Raw genomic sequence first — 21,141 nt, forward strand, 5'->3', positions numbered from 1 at the left:
CCAGTCCAAAAATATTGTGTATGTATCTGTAGCCACTAGGATGATTTGTGGAAGGAATGGGAAGTGCACTGTTAATACATTCTACAATGCTGTAATAAGCATCAAGACTCTCCTGACCCACCAAGGAGACATTGCCCATAGTGGAGCCATTTGCTCAAATCATTGGCATCATCAGCCAGGATCCAAAATGCTACTACTGCTATGAACTTGCCAGGAGAGGTAGCTCAAAAAAAAAGTCGATTACCGGATGTTGCGGCACATCACAGTGAATTCTAAAGAAGTCCTCATTGGCTTTTTTAACTTAACATTAGAGACAAGACTGTTCTGTAACTCTAGGTAGGGGTGCTCACCACATCCAAGTCATGTGATAAACGATATATACCATAGTAAATGGCAGCAGCACTGGGAACTCCACTGGTTTTTTTGCTGGGTATGGAATTGATGAACCCATTGTCTCAGATCTGATGTGTGCCATCCGCCTATGTAACAATAAGCTCTGTACATGCTTTTCTGACCACTGTGTGACACTGCAGGGAAATATTGTATGTTACGGGGAATGTTTGACTTGATTGCCTTGATCACATGGATAGTACAAACTCTTGGAAGAAACCTGAAGATGAGTTGCTTGCTGATAGGGTGGAGGATGGATGTCGAATCAAAACGGACATTAGTGGGCAATTTGTGAAGCCCCAGCCACACCCGAATGGTACAAGCACCTTAAGAGAAGTGAATGTTTAAGCCATATAAACATACACAAACTGTGATGTGACCAGACAACAGTAGCAGAACACAAATCAGCTGTCACAATTTTTTCCAATAATTAAGAGAGAGGAATATATGCTAGAACGTTTCTGTATTCAGGAAGCTTGTGTGGGACAGCAGGATCCCTCAAATCAGTTAAACACCTCTGAAATCAGTCACTGCTAGCAGAACAGAAACTGCCGCTATATGTCAAGCATCACTGCTGCAGACTGCAAAATCTCTTGGTGAATAGTCAATCATGATGAAGTTGCACAGTGGACCAAATTTCAGTTTAGCTGTTGTGACTTGCAGGGACATAATAGCCCTTGACGCAAGTGAATTAAAGGAAGTATGGGAGGCTGATGAAGTGACTGATGTACATAACTTCACAAGAAAAATCAACTGAGGACAGCAAAAGACAGCTGCTTTTGTTTTGACTTCTGGTATGCCTATTCTTCCTGAAACTAATGAAGCAAACTCTGTGTGCTATAATTCAGCTGTACGTACAAAATTGTTTTGTGTTATTTAAACATTATCATATCACGCACAGTACACTGACGTTTAAGGTTCTGCTAACTGATGTTTATTGTTGCGAAACTGCCCATGGACCTAGCACTGCATATATATCCTCCCTCATTAATTAAATGTGGTGAGATCTTTGCTCCATAGAGTCAAGACTTAAAAGTGATGGAGTGAGGACCATGTAGTAAACTGAAAGTGACTTATAAGGTAAAACACCTAACTTTCTTCACAACATCCACTTTGACCACAGTGGAAAAGCTGGCACAGAAAGTTACCACAGCAACATGGACTGAGATAGTTAATAGAACAAAGTACATGTGGAAACAAATGCAGTAACAAAAAAACAGGTTACAACCTGAAAGCAGCTAATTAAGCTAGTGGTTACAAGTATTGCACAACATACCATGGTATGGTTGTAAAACCTTCACATTCAACAGCAAAATCCAAACAGGAAGCAAAGGAGGTTTACCGGATATATATTTGTAGTGGACTCATGGGGAAGAACAACTCCTGAGCTTCTGGGTGTGACAACTTAAATCCTTTTTCCAACTCAGATTCACTTGGTCCTTTTCCAAGGCATCTGGCTTGACATTGATTTCCACCTCTCTGAAGCCAACATTCAAACCCCAGTCCATATAAAACCTTCCAGTAGGCAGTGATACATAAGTGCTGAGAGCTGCCACCCCTTCCATATCAAACACTCCCTTCCCTGCAGTTCAGGTATCCACAGCAAATGGCAATATCTCTCTACATCCACACCAACAGTGTTTCCTAGATTTTCCTCTGCTGCAGCTACCCCACAAATCTTATTCACAAACAAATCTGGTCAGTATCCTCCATTCAATGTCTTTAAGTAATATAGTTCCCACTTCGAGAAATCTGGAAATTCGGAACCATCCACCCTTGTCATCCAGTATGACCCGGGCCTTGAATGCCTCATTACTTTCTTCTGCCAAGGCTATGATTTTCTCAAGTCAAGCCCTGAAATGAGAGTCTCTCTTTCTCTAATTTTCTCCTCATTGCTTTGTGTTATCCTCCTAACCTCCAAAACATCCTAACCTCCAAAACATCCTAGTCAAACCTTATGACATTCCAAACAGTTATCCCTATCCCAAGGTTACTACACACGCAAATGTCCCTGCTGTAAAATCTGTCCCATGGACACACCTTCTGCCACTTCCTCCAGCCCAACCACTGGTAAATCTGACAATATCAAAGCAGGAGCAACTTCCAAAATCGTGCAAGTTGCTCGTCACACACCTTGGGTCTACTGCGCAACATTGTATGTAAACATTTCGACTAGTAAATTGGCTGAGTGCAAGAAAGGGCATAGAAGAACTGTCCACCTTGAGGATATCTAGTACCCAGTTGCTTAACATGCTCCATAACATGTCTCAAGGGACTTGAGTGCTTGCTACACCACACAGACTATTTGGATGCTCTCACCAGACACTATCCTAACCCCCCCCCCCCTTCCCCTCCACTATGATCTCTCCCTAGAGATCAGAAAATGACAGAGTATGAAGTGAAGACTGAATAGAGAGAAGGAAGTGAGTAGTGCATTTAAGAGTTAAAGTTTGGAGGTAGGTGGTGGCGGGGGGCTAACGTTTTATGCCTGTATGTGTGTGGGACTTATTTGATTTAAATTTAATCAGTGTGTTTGAAAAAAGTTTGATTTTTGCTATTAGTGTTTATGGGTTTAGTGTTCCAGAAGAGTGAGGTGTCTGCTGTTATCACCTCTGATTGTTTCCATTTAATTTTGTCATTGGTGGGTGATTTATTCAATTAAAAAGTTCCACTAGAGCCAAATGGGTGGCATTGTACTTCCACATTCTGATGTGTTCATTGTGTATTACCTCAAGAGCCCTGCTGGTCTTAATATCTTTCACAATTCTAAGAGCTTCGTTGGTAGATACCTGATGCCTAAGTTTAGGTTCATGCTGCTTCTAGTTTTGTAACCTATGTCAATACCTCATATTCTCATTACATGACCTACTTTGTCTGTTTGGTGTTCTTGGTTGTTTTAGCGTGTCTTGTTGGTGATTCCTGGTTTACTGTTGTAGCTCCTGTCTGTTGCATTTTGTTAATGTATAGCTGTTTTGGTTACAAGCTTTTGGAGTAGTCATATTGATACTCCTGCTTCTCATTCTCCTTAACGCTGGGAAAAAAGTTAGTAGGCCCCTCTTTGTATATGGTCTTCATATAGAATTCAAAAAAGTTGTTTCTATAACTGCTTCGTTATTAATGCTGTCTGCTGTTAGTGTAACCTTGTCAGTTAACTGTGTATTCTTGAGCTGTCTTTCAAGGACAGTATAGTTTCTTATAGGTATATAGTATTTGCTCTCAATTATAAATGTCGGTAGTGACATAAAATACAGATCTGCCTAAATGTTGTTTTTAACAATGGAAACCACATTTCCTCTATATACTGTGCTTTGCTCATTAGCAGAAATGGACGTTCTCTTGTTCATGTTTAAGACTTTTTTGTGCAATAAACCTATCCAGATAACGATGTAAATTTGAAATTTTGGTGGTAATTGTTCTGTACATCTGTGTGTCATATATTAAAAGAATTGTCAGCAGTAAGTACACCTGTGATAAGAATAATTATTGGACAAGATGAAGGCACTCCATTTGAGATTTTACAGTCCTTACGAAGTTAGCTGCATCTTGTTGTTTCCAAAAGTGTAATAGCAAAATAATGCTGTAGCTATTTCCTTTGTAGCAGGTAAATAGTTCATGGAATTCAGATGTTTGTGGCTTGTTCAGTTGATTTCATATTTTTAACAACTGTAGTTTATTGGTATGTGGTTCTGTTTTATGGTATCATGCAGCAGCATGTATAGTACTTCAAAAATTGTTTTGTAAATCTCTTATCACCATAGTCTCATACGTGTTAAAACTTTTTAAATGATTTTTGTAATTATCTGCAAGATGTAAGTTTTGTATAGTTGGTTTCTACAGTGCTATATAAAAGTTTATAATGATAAAACAAAATCATCCCAAAAAAACTTTGGTATAATGATGCTCACTATTTTATGCCTGATACATATATAGAAAAATATAATTACTCGCCCTTTGTATCTGTGGTAGAAAAATATAATTCTCAGTTACTTTAATGCCAAGTATTTGTTGTTCACCAAATCAAAATTAGTCTCATGACTTTGTTGGAGGCTTAGTTGCTGCTAATAGCTTAAGATTTAGTACAAGTTGTCATGCCTGAGCTGTAAAGCCTTGTTCTCTAAGCAGCTCTGGGTGAGTCTGACTTCAGATCCAACAACTGTGATTCAGATAACTGCTGGCTCTACTCTGCCACTATCGGAGGCTCATCTAGTACAGCATGCTGTGAACTTTCAAGTAGAATCAAATGAACTACTCTAGAATTGTTTAATTCAGCACAGCGGGCAGGATAATTTCTCAGCTTGCGGAGGGAGGAAAGTTTGAAATGTCTCCTCGACACAGGAAAGGACTGAATACGCCCAAGCAGTAACACACAGTCCCATTAATGAGCTATGTAGAAAAGACTTGGAGTGAAATGATTGATCAACTGTCATCTGATCTGTACACTTAGCCACTCTCAATGTGAGTTAAGGAGTTGTTGATCCGCGATTGATGGAAAATTTTTGGTCATACACCGAAACGCTGAAGAAACTGGTATAGGCTTCCGTACTCAAATACAGAGATATGTAAACAGGCAGACTACAGCACTGCTGTTGGCTATGCCTGTATAAGACAAAAAGTGTCTGGCGCAGTTGTTAGATTGATTATTGCTGCTACAACGGCAGTTTATCAATATTTAAGTGAGTTTGAACATGGTGTTCTAGTCGGCACTCGAGAAATGGGACAGAGCATCTCCGAGGTAGTGAAGAAGTGGGGATTTTTCCGTACAACCATTTTACGAGTGTACCGTGAATATCAGGAATTCAGTAAAACATCAAATCTCTGACATTGCTGCAGCCGGAAAAAGATCCTACAAGTACGGGACCAACGATGACTGAAGAGAATTGTTCAATGTGATAGAAGTGCAACCCTTCTGCAAATTGCTGCAGATTTCAATGCCGAGCTATCAACAAGAGTCAGCATGTGAGCCATTTAATGAAACATCATCTATATGGACATTAGGAGCTGAAGGCCCACTCGTGTACCCTTGATGACTGTACAACACAAAGCTTTATGACTCGCATGGCCCGCCAACACCAGCATTGAACTGTTGAAACATGTTGGACTGGAAAACATGTTGCCTGGTCAGACGAGTCTCATATCAAATTGTATTAAGTGGATGGATGTGTACAGATATGGAGACAACCTCATGAATCCATGGAGCCTGCTTGTGATATGGGACTCCTGATACATCTAGATATGACTCTGACAGGTGACATGTTTGTAAGCACCCTGTCTGATGACGTGTATCAATTCAGGTCCATTGTGCATTCCAGCAGGACAGTGCGACACCCCACACATCCAAAACTGCTACAAAGCGATTCTTCTGAGTTTAAACTCTTCCGCTGCCACTAAAATCCCCAGACATGAGCATATCAGGGATGTCTTGCAACATACTGTTCAAGGGTACTCTTAAGGATTTATGGACAGCCCTGCAGAATTCATGGTGTCAGTTCCCTCTAGCACTACTTCAGACAGTAGTTGAGTCCATGCCACATCGTATTGCAGCATTTCTGCGTACCCACAGTGGCCCTTCACGCTATTAGGCAGTTGTACCCGTTTCTTTGGCTCTTCAGTATAGACCAGATGTACATTACTACTTGGGGACATAGTATTCTAGGACAGCTCCACCAAAGAGATTTTTATGCCTATCAACCTGTATTCATTTTCTTCCTTTTATCACAAGGCTTTTTAGCTACTGTCTTGATAATGTTCTGTCTGAGTGTTTTGAGTTGCAAATTGGTTTCCTTGAAGGGAGTATTTTAAGTGTAAAGTCTCTTTACCATAGCAGAGTCCACTGTAAGGAGCCCTGCTCAGTGCTCCTTTTCACTCATCTATGCATGGCGTCTTGCTCTGGTGTGTGGTGGTTGTGGCATGCAAATCGCTATGTGCCACATTTTAATTTACAGCGTCTTTTTTTTTAAGACATGTGGTGTACAAATTTCAAGATTATGTGAAACATCCAAGTGGTTCTCAAAAGTATAAGGGTAAAGCACCAGGGGTGACCCTTTGCTATAGAATTGTGGAAAATACTTTATATCCAAAAAGAACAAATGTTTTTGCTCTCATCTTGGTCTTCTATCAGAGTTAGCATGCATTTTGTAGGCGACAAGTGTATCAAATTCACTCTTGAAACCAATTCATTTTATGAACAAACTATATATTCCTGGAAAACCTTTAGAGGCATGTAATGGGATTTAGTTATGTATTTATTTATTTTAAAAATATATCTATGGTTTTGTGATGATAAAATATGTCATGTTGCAAAGACAAGTGTAATAGGTCTGTCCCTGTCCCTTTAGTTTTGATAGGCTATATTTTGCAGCCATTAGACTCGAGTGTAATGGCTTTGCTGAGAGAAAACTCTTCATTATGAAAATAACCTAACATTAAAGTTACTTAATCAAAGAATAAAAATGACACTTTGAAATAATAACAGCACAAGTCAAATTACTTTGATTTGTTGTTCCTTTAGCATGTAACACACTTCCCTAACAATGCCTACACTCATCCAGTCTTGTTAACAATTATTTTTGTTTCACATTCACACTAAAGCAACCATTGCTACATTGTGTTTCCACATTAAGTAAACAGGTAACTGCCAATCACACGCATAACACTTTTAACTGTTAAATCCAATTTCTATCAAGTTCTGCACATTACTTATCCGCAGCATGTGCCCTCTCTAAAAGGAAGCTCAACACCGACTCTACGGCATATTCCAAGATGGCTCATGTGCTAGTGCTGGTTCATTGTTTTCATTAAGTGCATCCAACATGCTGTGCTGCACAAAACCAAGGAAAAAGGTTCGGCACAGTCGGCGTGGACATCCAGAGCTTTGGAATCCCTCCTTCCACACAGAAGAATTTGTAGTATGAGCTACCCTCAGAACATATTCGCCAATTGGAAGAGCTCTCAGTGCCCTTACCCTGCGCCATCTTGTTGCCCATCACTGTCACCGCCGCTACGGCTGTCACCATCGCTGCTATCTGTCCCTGTCGCTGCTGCTACTGCCCACCGCCACTGCACATCGCTGGTCAGCTGCCTGCCTGAGCCGCCTGCCGCCAATCATTATTGAGTCGCTGTCCTTCCTTGCTGTCACCGTCCATCATCTTCATCACCCCAGACGGTGGCAGCAGGTAGACTGCAGATCCCAGTTCAGATCCAGGCACCGCTTCCCCCACCAACTTCAATAGCCGCTGCGCCGGCCGCACCAAAGACTTGATATGCCCTCTAGTGAGTAACTAAAGTTACTAAAATACAGAAGAAGTTTGTTTATTTGATTTGTTAAGTTTTCTGTCAATGTTAGAGATATTTTAGGCAATAAAGTTTATTTTAAACTCGTGTAAATTTTGTAAACACAAGTCATTGAAAATGGCATCTTGGAGAAAAATTATGCAAATAAACGGGCCAAGATTTATGATTTACTTGAAAATACAAGTGATTTTATTGACATAGAACATGGTAAAATATTAATGAATGATTCTTAAAGTGAAAGTGATACTTCGGAAAATAAATTTATAAATCATAATTCATTGCAGGAAATGAGGAGTCTTTGAATTCTGAAACACCTCTAGTCATTCGTTTGGAAAAATTAAAAAGAAAATACTACAGATGACAGCTGGTTGAGAATTACGCCTCCAAAGAAATATTTTGTAAGTTTAGGTTTCACTCAGAGAGATGTGGGTTTTCAATTTGCCTAAAAATAGTAGGCCTAGCTAATATTTTAAATTATTTTTTCTGCCATAATTACGGTAAATGATGTTTTGTGTGGAATTTGCAAGGAAATTAATGCATGGAATGATAAACCTTGGATTAAAATGTATGAATTTACTTAGTTAACTTACTTTCAAGGTTCTTTAACTATTAATAAGTGTTAAAACACTCAAAATCTAAAAATTTTCATAAATTCCAAATTTTTGGGAATCTTCCTAGGCCAAAGAACTATTCCTGCCAATATTTCGTTTTATAAGTTCCCTCCCACTGAGAGTATACCCGGCCCACACCACTAAAGGAGAGTATCTCAACAACAGATCATGTTACTGTATTTTGCCAGAGTATAACTGTTAACATTCTAATAGATTCTTCTGTGGCTTGTTGATGGAAGTAGTTAATAAGGAAAATATTTAGAAGTCTGCTATATAGTGAAAATATTTTTTGTTTCCATTGTTAAGTACTATTTTAACATATTACATAATACTAGATACTGACTAGTTTTCCAGCACTTTTAAAAAAAATGTCAGAAGTATGTGTAATTAGATTTACACATACAGATACATCTTGCATATTTGCACAGAGTTTGCTGATTGCCACTAGAGAACCGGAATAAGTGTGACCAAGCTGCTATAAGCTACTTTGAGTATTAGTCTCACAGATTATAATCTTCTTTTACTTTTTTTGTAGTGGGATTAGCACCCTTGAAAGAAAGGATTTGTAGGGACTCACTTAGTCACATGTTAAGCTTGTTTCCAGGATACTGATTTCATTTTGCATCAGACTATGCACTATAAAGATGTTACAATTCTTGATGCCGAACCTGTTGTTGTGGTTTTCAGTCCAACGACTGGTTTGACGCAGCTTGCCATGCTACTATATCCTGTGCTAGCCTCTTCATCTCTGCATAACTACTGCAACTTACATCCTTCTGTCTCTGCATACTGTATCCATTTCTTCGTCTCATTCTACAATTTTTATCCCTCACACTTCCCTCCAATACTAAACTGGTGATCCCTTGATGTCTCATAAAGTTTCCTATCAACTGATCCCTTATTCTAGTCAGGTTGTGCCATAGGGATTGTTTCCCCCCAGTTCTATTCAGAACCTCCTCAATTGTTACATGATCTACCCAGCTGATCTTCAGCATTCTTCAAAAGCTTCTATTCTCTCCTCATCCAAACTGTTTATTGTTCATGTTTCTCTGCCATACATGGTTACTCTCCACAAAAATGTGTTCAGAAATGACTTCGTAACACAAAAATCTGTATTCAGTGTTAACAAATTTCTCTTCTTCAGAAATGGTTTTCTTGCTGTTGCCATTCTACATTTTACATCCTCTCTACTTCGACCATCATCAATTACTTTGCTGCCCAAATAGCGAATCTAATCTGTTACTTTCAATGCCTCATTTCATAATCAAATTTTTTCAGCATCACCTGATTTAATTCAACCACATTCCATTATCCTTGTTTTGCTTTTGTTGGAGTCCATGTTACACGTTCATATTATAGCCTCCTTTCAAACCACTGTCCATACTGTTTAAGTGCTCTTACACATCCTTTGCTGTCTCTGATAGAATTATGTCGTCATCGACAAACCTCAAAGTTCTTGTTTCTTCTCCCTGAATTTCAGTTCCTGCTCCAGATTTTTCTTTGGTTTCCTTTACTGCTTGCTCAGTGTACAGATTGATAACATCAGGGATAAGCTACAACCTTGTCTCACTCCCCTCTTAAACAGTGCTTCCCTGTCATGCCTTGTAATTGCTGTGTGGATTCTGTACAAGTTGTAAATAGGCTTTTGCTCCTTGTGTTTTATTGTGCTACCTACGGAATTTCAAAGAGTTCATTCCAGTTAACATTGTCAAAAGTTTTCTCTTTGTTTCAGCTTGGGTCTTTCAGTGCTCTCTCAGATTCTGCCCACAGTATCATACCTCTTATCTCATCTATGTCCTCTTCCATTTCCATAATATTGCCCTCAAGTACATCTCCCTTGTATAGACCCTCTATATACTCCTTCCACCTTTCTGCTTTCCCTTTAGGAGAGTTTTTCCATCTTTGCTCTTGATATTCATATAGCTGCTTCTCTTTCCTCCAAAAGACTCTGTAATTTTCCTTTAGTTGGTATCTACCTTTCCGCTAGTGATATATACTTCTACACCCTTACATTTGTCCTCTAGCCATTCCTGCTTAGCCATTTTGCACTTCCTGCAAGTCTAATTTTATATACATTTGTGTTCCCTTTTACCTGCTTAATTTGCTGCAGTTTTGTATTTTATCCTTTCATTAATTAAATGCAATATGTACTATGCTTGCCTTTTTATCTATTTGATCCTCTGCTGGCTTCACTATGTCATCTCTCAAAGCTACCAATTCGTCTTCTACTGTATTGCTTTCCCCTGTTCTAGTCAACCATTCTTTAATGCACCTTCTGAAACTCTCAACAACCTCTGGTTCTTTAAACTTATCCAGGTCCCGTCCCATCTCCTTGATTTCCTATCTTTTTACAATGTCTTCAGTTTTTTAAAGCACAGTTCGTAAACAATAAGTTGTGGTCAGTCCATGTCTGCCACTAAAAATGTCTTACAATTTAAAATCTGGTACCTAAATCTCTGTCTTACCATTAAATAATCAGTTTGAGACCTTCTGGTCTCTCCAGGTAGCTTCCATGTATACAGCCTGTTTCATGATTTTTAAACCAAGTGTTAGCTATCATTAAATTTGCTCTGTACAAAATTCTACCAGGTGGCTTTCTCTTTCATTCTTTTCCCCCAGTCCATATTCAACTACTATTTTACTTTCTCTTCCTTTTCCTACTATTGAATTCCAGTCCTCAGTCACAATAAAATTTTTGTCTCCTGTGACTATCTGAAAGATTTCTTTTATCTGATCATACATTTCTTCAGTCTCTCCATCATCTGCAGAACTAGTTGGCATATAAACTTGTGCTACAATGGTGGGTGTGGGTTTCATGTCTGGTTTGACTGCAATAGTGCATTCACTCTGCTGTTCATAGTAGCTTACCCTCATTCCTATTTTTCTAATTCATTATTAAATCTACTCCTGCATTACTCCTGTGTGATTTTGTATAATTAGCCTTGTATTCACATGATCAGGAGTCCTGTTCCTCCTGCCACCAAACTTCGCTGATTCCCATTATATCTAACTTCAGCTTATCCATTTCCCTTTCTAAATTTTCTAATTTAAATGCTTGATTAAGGGATTTAACATTTCACTCTCCAATCTGTAGAATGTCAGTTTTGTTTATCCTGATGATGATGTCCTTGTGAGTAGCCCCCCCCCCCCCCCAGGAGATCCGAATGGGGGGACTATTTTACCCCTGGAATATTTTATCCAAGAGGATGCCATTATCATTTAACCATACAGTAGAGCTGCATGCCCTCAGGAAAAATTAGGAAAATATGTGATACAGTTAGTACTCTTAAATATTTTGTTTTCAGGTAAAATTTCATAATAATATGGATTTAAACAATTAGTTGTAAAAACTTTAATTTTCTGTTAAATAACATAAGTATTTCAATTACTTACATTTACAAATGTTATTGTTGAAGCATTACGTTTTTTAGTTCAGCAAGTTACTTTGCACTTTGTAATATATGTTGTTAAACAGTCTTGATATTTTTTATGCTGATGTGGAACTTTGAAAACTATAATTTTGTATGAAAATAACTGTACTGCAAAATCAACAATACCAGAGAAGGAAAGTTGCTACTCACCATATAGCGGATATGCTGCGTCGCGATAGGCACAACGAAAAGATTCACACAATTAAAGCTTTCGCCCATTAAGGCCTTTGCCAGCAGTAGACACACATACACACACACTCATGTAAACGCAACTTGCACTCCATCCTGGATTTTCTGTTGTTCGATTTTTGTAATGCAAAATCGATTTAATATTCCCTTAGATCTGACACTTCTGTTATAACTAATTGTAAACTTGAAAATACATTGTTAAAAATTATTAAAGTTTGTTATTTTTGTGATGACACATGTACTTTGCATCAGTTGGTATATAATCTAAAATTCTTCAGTGCAACATTAAATAACTAATAATAAATGTGAAATTTGGTCATAAGAAATTGTAATACTCAATACCATGTATACATTGAAAGCTATATATTGAGTAATATATTAAAATCTGTGTATCCCACACTCAAGTATGAGGTATAAACGTACGATGTTGCAACATGTTCTTACCAATTGAAGTTTCCAGCCATACCTTATAGACCAGCTCAAAGCTTTTAGTTTGCCATTATAGCATTCTCAGATTGATAGACTGAGTCTGGAAACATAAAACTCACAAATACTTGAAATTTCCGTGTCAGCAACAAGTAACTGGAATCCATCTCATTATCAGTGTAGCAACTGAAGAGCTTGCTGCCCATTATTACATTACCCACAACTAACCACTGCGGCAGTCCTATTGCTCAATGTTAATGACTGTGTCTTATCAAGTATCTTTTGAGGTTGTAAGCAAATGCAGGACTGCCAGATAACCTAACATTATTTATCTGTCTAAAACCGTTACCAAATTCAATGACTGAGGAACTAGATTAAGTTCCAAGAACTATATGTTGAATGGCTATTTTCAAGAGTCTTTAAAGCAGCTATTGCACAGTGGAATTCTTCAGTACTGGCCAGACCAATGTAATTCTACTATTATTTTAGCTGCTGGTAACTACATTGTCACCTCTTTAAATAATTTATAATTTTCCAAAAATTTTGTTGCAGCATATTCTTCTCTGTAAGAGCAGCAGCATCTTTGTAAATGTACATTAAGCTGTGGAATTCGTAACACATCTTGAAGGAAATCGTTTATATTTTGAAATTGCTTAAAGAATCACAAAATATCAAAATGTGAGCTCATATTCCAACACCAATCCATATTTCATTCTACCTTTAACCTATACTCCTCCTCCCAATGATGTGAAGATTCACCAGGAATGACATGTGGTTTGGATTCCATCTTAAACTGTAGGTCCCCTTTTCCCAGTAGGATTACTGGGGTAGGTTAGGGTCACCAAAGTGGCATTCAAATGAAGGACATGGCAGGTCATTGAGCCAACGGAATTATTATTATTACTATTTTGTGTGAGCTACTTTTAAATTTGAAAATCATTTGTAAGGATTCTAGGAATCCATTACTCAGCTTCATACACCTCGCGTAAGTATCATGATTAAAAAATTAAAGTACAGGGCTTTCAGCTCTGTACAAGCAGTCATTTCCTTGCATTACATCTGAGTGAAATAGGGCAATGCAGTGTACAATAGCTTGAGGAATACTCTGTATTCCTGTTTCTGCCAATTTCTAGCTCTTTTCATTTGGACATGGGACAAATTATGTAAATTTCTTTTTCCATATTTTCATCAATTTTTGTTGTGGAATTCCAATTTTTATCTTCCTCATTTTGTATTTCTTATGTCGCTGCCTAATAGTAGAAGTTCTATAGTGAAAAAAGTATCAAATTTAATAATATACATAATCACTGATGTATCTAGTATTATTTGTCTAAACGTTTCATGTATTCGTTCTATGTTTCTAGCATTTCTGTTTGAGAAGGTTGCTGTGAAGTATTGTGATTTAATTTCACCCATTGGCCAGGCACATAGTGTATTTGTTATTGGGAAACATTTAAAACCACCATAGTAGGAATGTAGGGCATTATCATATGGACTCGCCTATTTCAAACTGGGGCCTGTGACCGTTTTTGTGAATGCATCATTCTTTGTAACAAGAAGTAAAGAGACTACTGCCGTCTCAAGGAAATTTATTTCCTATTGTCTTCCAGTTAACTGGCCGCTATAGTATGTATTCCAGCATCACTTTGTTATTGTAGATACTAATTCACTTTGACAATTCTAATATTTCAGGAAAAAATTAATGATCAGTTGGGAACACTTCTAGGCAGGCAATGCCACCTTGAAGCAAAACTGAGAGGAATTTCAAAAGCACTACCAAACCTTCAGATAGTTCATTCTGATGCTAAGCAGTTAGTGGAGATGATAAGCTTTACTTCAACACTTGCAGAGAATGTGAGTGCCAAAGTCCGCCAGTTGGACTTAGCAAGGGTAAGTGTTTACTGTGATTTTAGACATGTTACATGAAAACTAGGTGTAAAATAGAGAATTTGACAATATGTCAGTCGAATTGCTGCTCTTGGTTGTTTCATTTGAATGGAGAGATGCTGTGTGTGTGTATTCTAGTTGCTGGTAAATTCCCACCAGAGATCCGATTCAGTATTTGCTAGGTATGACCTTGCCAAACACAACTTGTAGAACTAAACCACAGAAATTGCTGTGTTGACATTTTCTGCAGTCTTGCCAATGCCTTTGATTGTGCAGATCATAAGTTGCACCATGTAACGTAGAGTAGTATGATGTGATGGGTATTCCCTTTACATGAATAGAGTTGTATCTTAACAGTAGAAAACAGATGTCACATTAACAAATGATGCAATAAGAATAAGATTAAATTTGGAGAGAGAAAACATAAAATATGGAGCTTGACCCTCTCCTGTTCTAGCCTGAGATAAATGATTTACCCTAAACGTTTGAGAAGTCTGCAAAACCTGTCATGTTGGCTGATGTCACAAGTGGACTGATAAGTGTCCAAACACGCCTATGCGAGGTACAGCTAAGAGAATAATGAAAAAGGCATACAACTGGCCAACAACAGACAGTGTAATCCTTAACCTTACACAGACTTCTAAACAAACAAAAATTATTTAAAAGTACCAGAAATAGAATAAGTTCGCATGCACTGGATGAGGCTCAATTTGTGCAGTTGCTAGGCACCTGGATGGAAGTTTCTAGGCACCAGGGGGAGCTAATAAACTTGAGATGGCACCAGGAAGTGGATAAATCAATCAAAAAATTCAGAGCCATATGCTTTATACATAGACTAGTTATGTTGGCACACAGGCAGACTTGCTAGCATACTTTAATACGATACTGTTGTAAGGCATAATCTTACAGGCCAGAGCAACTATGGTTAAAGGTATTTATTCCTCAGCAACATGCAGTACGGATATTGTGTAAAGTTGATAACTAAACAACCTGCAGAAATTTCTTCATGTACCTAGAGATTCATACATTTCCTTGTCATGACACATTCTTCCTAATACTATTTGTGGTTTATAACAAAAGAGAATTTAGAATGAATTGTGCAATTCACAGCAACAATACTAGACATGCCAGTAATTTCCATGTAGATTTTGCTTCCATATCTAGTGTTCAGATTTACGTTTTATGTTCTGATGCTATATCAAATTATTACTGGACATCAAACAGGAAACTGAAAATCCCCAAACAGCAAAAAATCAAGTAAAAGGCTACCTTATTATGCAATATACACTATGTGCAAAAATATCCTGAGACCTAGTTCTATAGGATTCAGGTCAGGACGTTGTGCAGGCCAGTTCATTACAGGGATGTTATTGTCGTGTAACCACTTCGCCACAGGCCATGCATTATGAACAGATGCTCGATCATGTTGAAAGATGCAATTGCCATTTCCGAATTGCTCTTCAACAGTGGGAAGCAAGAAGGTACTTAAAACATCGACTTAGGCCTGTGCTGTGATAGTGCCATGCAAAATCAACAAGGGGTGCAAGCCCTCTCCATGGAAAAACACGACGACCCATAACACCACCACCTCCGATTTTTACTGTTGGCAGATGACGTTCACCGGGCATTCGCCATACCCACATCCTGCCATCGGATCGCCACATTGTGTACTGTGATTCGTCACTCCACACAACAGTTTTTCCACTATTCAATCATCCAATGTTTACTCTCCTTACACCAAGCAAGACGTCATTTGGCATTTACTGGCATGAGCAGCAGCTTGACCATGAAATCCAAGTTTTCTCACCCCCTGCGTAACTGTGATAGTACTTGCAGAGGATCCTGATGCAGTTTGGAATTCCTGTGTGATGGTATTGATAGATGTCTGCCTATTACACATTACGAACCGCTTCAGCTGTTGGCGGTTTCTGTCAATCAGCAGACAAGGTTGGCCTGTATGCTTTTGTGGTGTACACATCCCTTCATGTTTCCACTTCACTATCACATTAGAAACAGTGGACCTAGGGATGTTTAGGAGTGTGAAAATCTTGCGTACAGACTTATGACACAAGTGACATGCAATCACCTGACCACGTTCAAAGTCTTTGAGTTCCGCAGAGTGCCCCATTTTGCTCCCTCATTATGTCTAATGACTAATGAGGCCACTGATATGGAGTACCTGGCAGTAGGTGGCAGCACAATGGGCCTAATATGATTAACATATGTTTTTGGGGGTGTCCATATACTTCTGATCACATAGTGTATCACAGTATTTTGTTTCAGGGATGTAAATTCTACTTAACTCTAATACTCATATTAGACAAAATCAGACAATGGAAACTCCAGATTGAAATATCAACAGTATTAGTAAAATGATAGATTGCTACTCACCATAAAGATGACCCACTGAGTTGCAGACAGGCACAACAAAGAGACTGTTACACACTTTCAGCCAAAACTTTCTTCAACCAAGAAAACACACACACACACACACACACACACACACACACACACACACACACACACACACACACACACAAGCAAGCACACCTCACACAGACGTGACCACTAACACCAGCAGCTCTGAGCAGTGAGGTGTGCTTGCTTGAATGAATGTTTTTGTTGTGACTGTCTGCAATTCAGTGGGTCATCTTTATGGTGAGTAGCAATCTGTCCTTTTCCTAATATTGTTTATATTAGACAGATCTTCACTTTACCAGTATATAGACAGTTCATAGTTTCCTGTGTAAAACTACACAAACGATATGTTTGAAATTGAGTCCCAGACAATTACAACAAGAAAACTGCTATACATTTGAGCTTTCAGCTGAAAGGCCTTCTTCTTCGGTAGAAAACACATACAAAGATTCATAGAGGCACAACTCACACACACGACAACTGTCTCTGGGCGAGCAACTGGTCCTGATGGGAGAATCAGTCAGTAGATGCTGGTGGTAAGGAGGAGGCTGGAGTGGGGAGCCTGGGGGGGGGGGGGGGGGGGGAATGTAGTGCTGCTTGTGGGAGCATCAGCATCGTGGTGTGTTGTGGTGGGGACAAGGTAAGGCTGCTTGGTGCTTTCGGGAGGTTTGGGGTAGGAGGGAACAGCAGGAAAGAAGGTAAGTAGAGGAGGCAAAAAGACTAGTGGGTGTGTTTATGGAATAGAAGGCTATGTAGGAGTGGGAGCCAGGAAGGGGATAGGTGGGTGAAGGACAGAGACTGGCAAAGGTCGAAGTGAGGGAGGTTATGGGAACATAGAATGTATTGAAGAAGGGAGGGTTTCCACCTTTGCATTTCAGAAAAGCTGATGGTGGTAGGAAGGATCCAGGTGGTGCAGGCAGTGAAGCAGTCATTGAAGTGAAGCATGTTGTGTTGGGGAACATATTCAGCAGCTGTGCGGTCCAGCTGTCCCTTCGTCACAGTTTGTTGGTGGCCATTCGTGCGGACAGACAGCTTGCTGGTTGTCAAGCCCACATAGAAAGCAACACTTTCCTCGTGGCTCACATCACTGCAATAGATCTAGGTGCAAGACCTGTCCCATATATCTTCCCACTACCACCTATTCCAGATCATTCAGTCATCACCTATATCATCCAAGGCAGGCTGCTTGTGAAAGCAGTCAAGTGGTCTATGAACTAAGCTCTGCTTCGTATTTGGGCATGACAACCAACAATCTGTCTGTCTCCATGAATGGCCACCAAGAAACAGCAGCCAAGAGAAGGCTGGGCCACCAAGATGCTAAATGTCCTGCCCAATATAACATGCTTCACTTCAATGATTACTTAACAATCTGGGTCCTTCCTAGTAATACCAGCTTTTCTGAATTGCACAGGTGGTAACTATCTGTGCAGTAAATCTAACATCCCTGTAATCGCTCTTGGTCTCAACCTTTGCTACTCCCTTTCTTTCACCCACCTATCTCCTCCCTTGCTTCCACTTCTACACATCCTTTTATTCCACCAACACACCCACTAGTCTTTTTCCCCTCCTCTACTTATCTCCTTTCTGCACCCCTTCCTCTCCCCACCCCAAACCTCCTGACAGCACCTGACAACTTTACTCTGTCCCCACAATGTCCCTGCATGCTCCCACAAGCAGCACTACCCCCCCCCCCCCCCCCACCCACCCAACCCTACCCTGCTCTGCCATCCCTCCATGCACCAGCCACTTCCTTACCCCCATCATCATAGATGCTACTCCCATCAGGCCCTGTGGCTCACGTTCTCAGTGGCCAGAGTCGGTGGTCATGTGTGCACGAGTTGTGCTTCCATGAATGTGTGTGTGTCTTCTACCTTAGGAGGAGGTCTGTTGGCAAAAGCTTAAATATATAGCAGTTTTTTTGTTGTTCCTGTTTGTGACTCAGTGTCTCCTGTATATGGTGAGTGGCAGTCTATCCTTTCCATAATATTGTCATTATTCCATCCTGAATTTTCCATTGTTTGATGTGTTTGAAGTACTGGATAAGAGTGTTACTAGAATCTTGGTTTTCTGTCAGAAAGGTTACAATTTATAATAATTGGCCAGAAGTCATCAAGTAAAATAGAAGTGGTATCTGGCATTCCCCAGTGAAGCGTTACAGTCCCCCTACTGTTCCTGATCTATATAAATGACTTAGGAGACAATCTGAGCAGCCCTATTAGATTGTTTGCAGATGATGCTGTCATTTACCGTCCAGTTAAGTCATCAGAAGATCAGAAGGAGCTGTAAAATGATTTAGACAAGATATCTGTTTGGCGCAAAGAGTGGAAATTCACTTTTAACAATAAAAAGTGTGAGGTGCTCCACATGCTTACTAAAAAATATCTGTTAAATTTCCATCATACAATCACATAAATTTGAAGGTTATTGATTCAACTGAATACCTATAGATTACTGTGATGAAAAATTTAAAGTGGAACCATCACAGAGAATATTGTGGGAAAGATCAACCAAACACTGCATTTTAAAGTCAGAGCAATTAGAAGATGCAACATAGCTACTAAAGAACCTTCCTCCACTATACCTGTCTTAACTCATCTGGAGTACTACTGTGTGGTATGGCATCCTTAATAGACAGGATTGATGGAGGATATTGTAAAACTGAAAGAAGCACTGCTCATTTTGTATTACCACAAAATGTAGGAGACAGTGTCATGGATAAGATATACAATTTGGAGTGCTAGTATTAAACAATGGCTTTTTTGTTGTAGTGATAACTTTTCATGAAATTTCAATCACCAACCTTCTCTCAACTTTCTCCTCCAAATGCTAAATATTTTTTACTCACATCTCTATTGGAAGAAATGACCAACATAATAAAGTTAAAAAAAATCAGAACTTGCACAGGAAGATTTAAGTGTTCATTTTTCACATAAGCTATGCTATAGTCCAATACTTGAAAAATAACCTGAAAGTGGTTGTATGAACCCACCTCCAAGCACTTAAGTGTGAATTTTATGTGGATTTAGATGTTGGTGTTAATGTTCTGCAATTCCACGGCAGCTGATGCATATTGCTCATGTGGGGATTTATTTGCATGAACTGTGTATTTGGCTCTCTGATCGTGAAAACAGAGAGGAATCTCATAGTCAAACAAATTAAACGGCTCAGATGTGGCACCTGCAAACAAAAATATTCAGACCACCAAAAGTTCAAGAAGGTAGTTTTCTCCATAGATGTCTGCTGCAAATAGTCTTCCAACCACTTGTGACAAGCTAGCCTGATCGACAGATGTTCTATTAACAGTAAAGTTTCTCCTTTAATGTTGCCTCTGGCTTCACTAGCAACCAGAACGAAGGTAGGCAAAGACGTTAGTACACATGTTTTCACATCCAGATAGTCTGTGATAGGGAAACAGTCGTACATGCACGTGCTTCCCCCCCCCCTGCCTCCCCCCCCTCCCCCCCCCCCCCCCCCCCCACACACACACACACACATGCACACGTCTAAAATAAGCAGCGGACCTTTGTGCATGCTGCCCCTGATGTGCCCTCACTAAAGAAGGAAAAGTGTTTGGGAATGAAGCAGAAGAAAAATAACCATTATGTTGCAAAGTAATTTTTGTCAATATAGTGTGAAGGAAAAGGATTAGAGAGGGGTACAGTTCAGAAAAGTCACCCAGAACCTCGAGTCACAGGAGACTTACTGGATGGGATGAGAAGGAAGGACTAAGAGTTTAAAGTGGAAGATAGCGTAATACGCATGGCAGAGATTAGTAACAAAACACTGTATGTGGTAAAGGTTGGTGGAGGACGAGGGTTGGGAGGGGGGGGGGGGGAGGGGTAATATAATGGGCAGAAAAAAGTAGTGAAGAAAAGATTAGTTATTATGAAGAAACACTGAGACATAATAAATTAAGGCCAGGTGGGTGTCAAGAACCAAGGACATGTGAAACAGCAGTACCCACCTGCAAAGTTCAGAGAAACTGCTGTCCGGGGGAAGAAGCCAGATGGCATGTGTGATGGAACAGGCACTGTCATGTTGTAGAGCATGCTCCGCAGCAGGATACTGTGTGTACTCACCCTCTGTGTATGACCATTCAAAATAACTGATAACTTGGTGGTACCCATTCTGATGTAAAAGGGCGAGCAGTGTTTACATAACAGCTGATGTAAGATGTGTCATTTCAAATGTGGCTCTCCCTTTGATAGTGTATGTTTTGCCAGTTACAATGCTGGAATAGGTGGTGGTAGGAGGGTGCATAGGGCAAGTCTTGCAGCAGGGTGGTCAGAGGGCTAGGAGCCATAGGGTAGGGAGATGGGAACAGAAGGAGCATAGGGTCTGACAAGGATATTGAGGAGATTGGGAGGACAATGAAAAGCTGTTCTAGGTGTGGTGGACAAAAATCTCAGACAGAATAGATCTCACTTCAGGGCATGATTTTAGGAAGTCATGGTGTTGTCGTAGTAGCTGATAAATGCGGTCAAGACCAGGATAATACA

At 39.6% G+C, this 21,141-nt stretch overlaps 1 protein-coding gene across 3 annotated transcripts in view; it reads left to right on the top strand.

The window, feature by feature from the left end:
- The window catches only part of LOC124589549 (conserved oligomeric Golgi complex subunit 4), a 110,768-nt gene that overhangs the window by 8,856 nt on the left and 80,771 nt on the right, over positions 1–21,141 (top strand). For 2 of the 3 annotated variants that reach the window (XM_047131562.1, XM_047131561.1), the window contains one exon: positions 14,030–14,227. In XM_047131562.1, coding sequence (XP_046987518.1) covers positions 14,159–14,227 — 69 coding nt within the window. In that variant the 5' untranslated portion in view covers positions 14,030–14,158. Of the gene's footprint in view, positions 1–7,964; positions 8,079–14,029; positions 14,228–21,141 lie in introns of all 3 variants that reach the window. The other variant, XM_047131563.1, reaches the window with a different exon arrangement.

Source organism: Schistocerca americana, chromosome 2, assembly GCF_021461395.2.
Source record: "Schistocerca americana isolate TAMUIC-IGC-003095 chromosome 2, iqSchAmer2.1, whole genome shotgun sequence".
Taxonomy (NCBI): domain Eukaryota; kingdom Metazoa; phylum Arthropoda; class Insecta; order Orthoptera; family Acrididae; genus Schistocerca; species Schistocerca americana.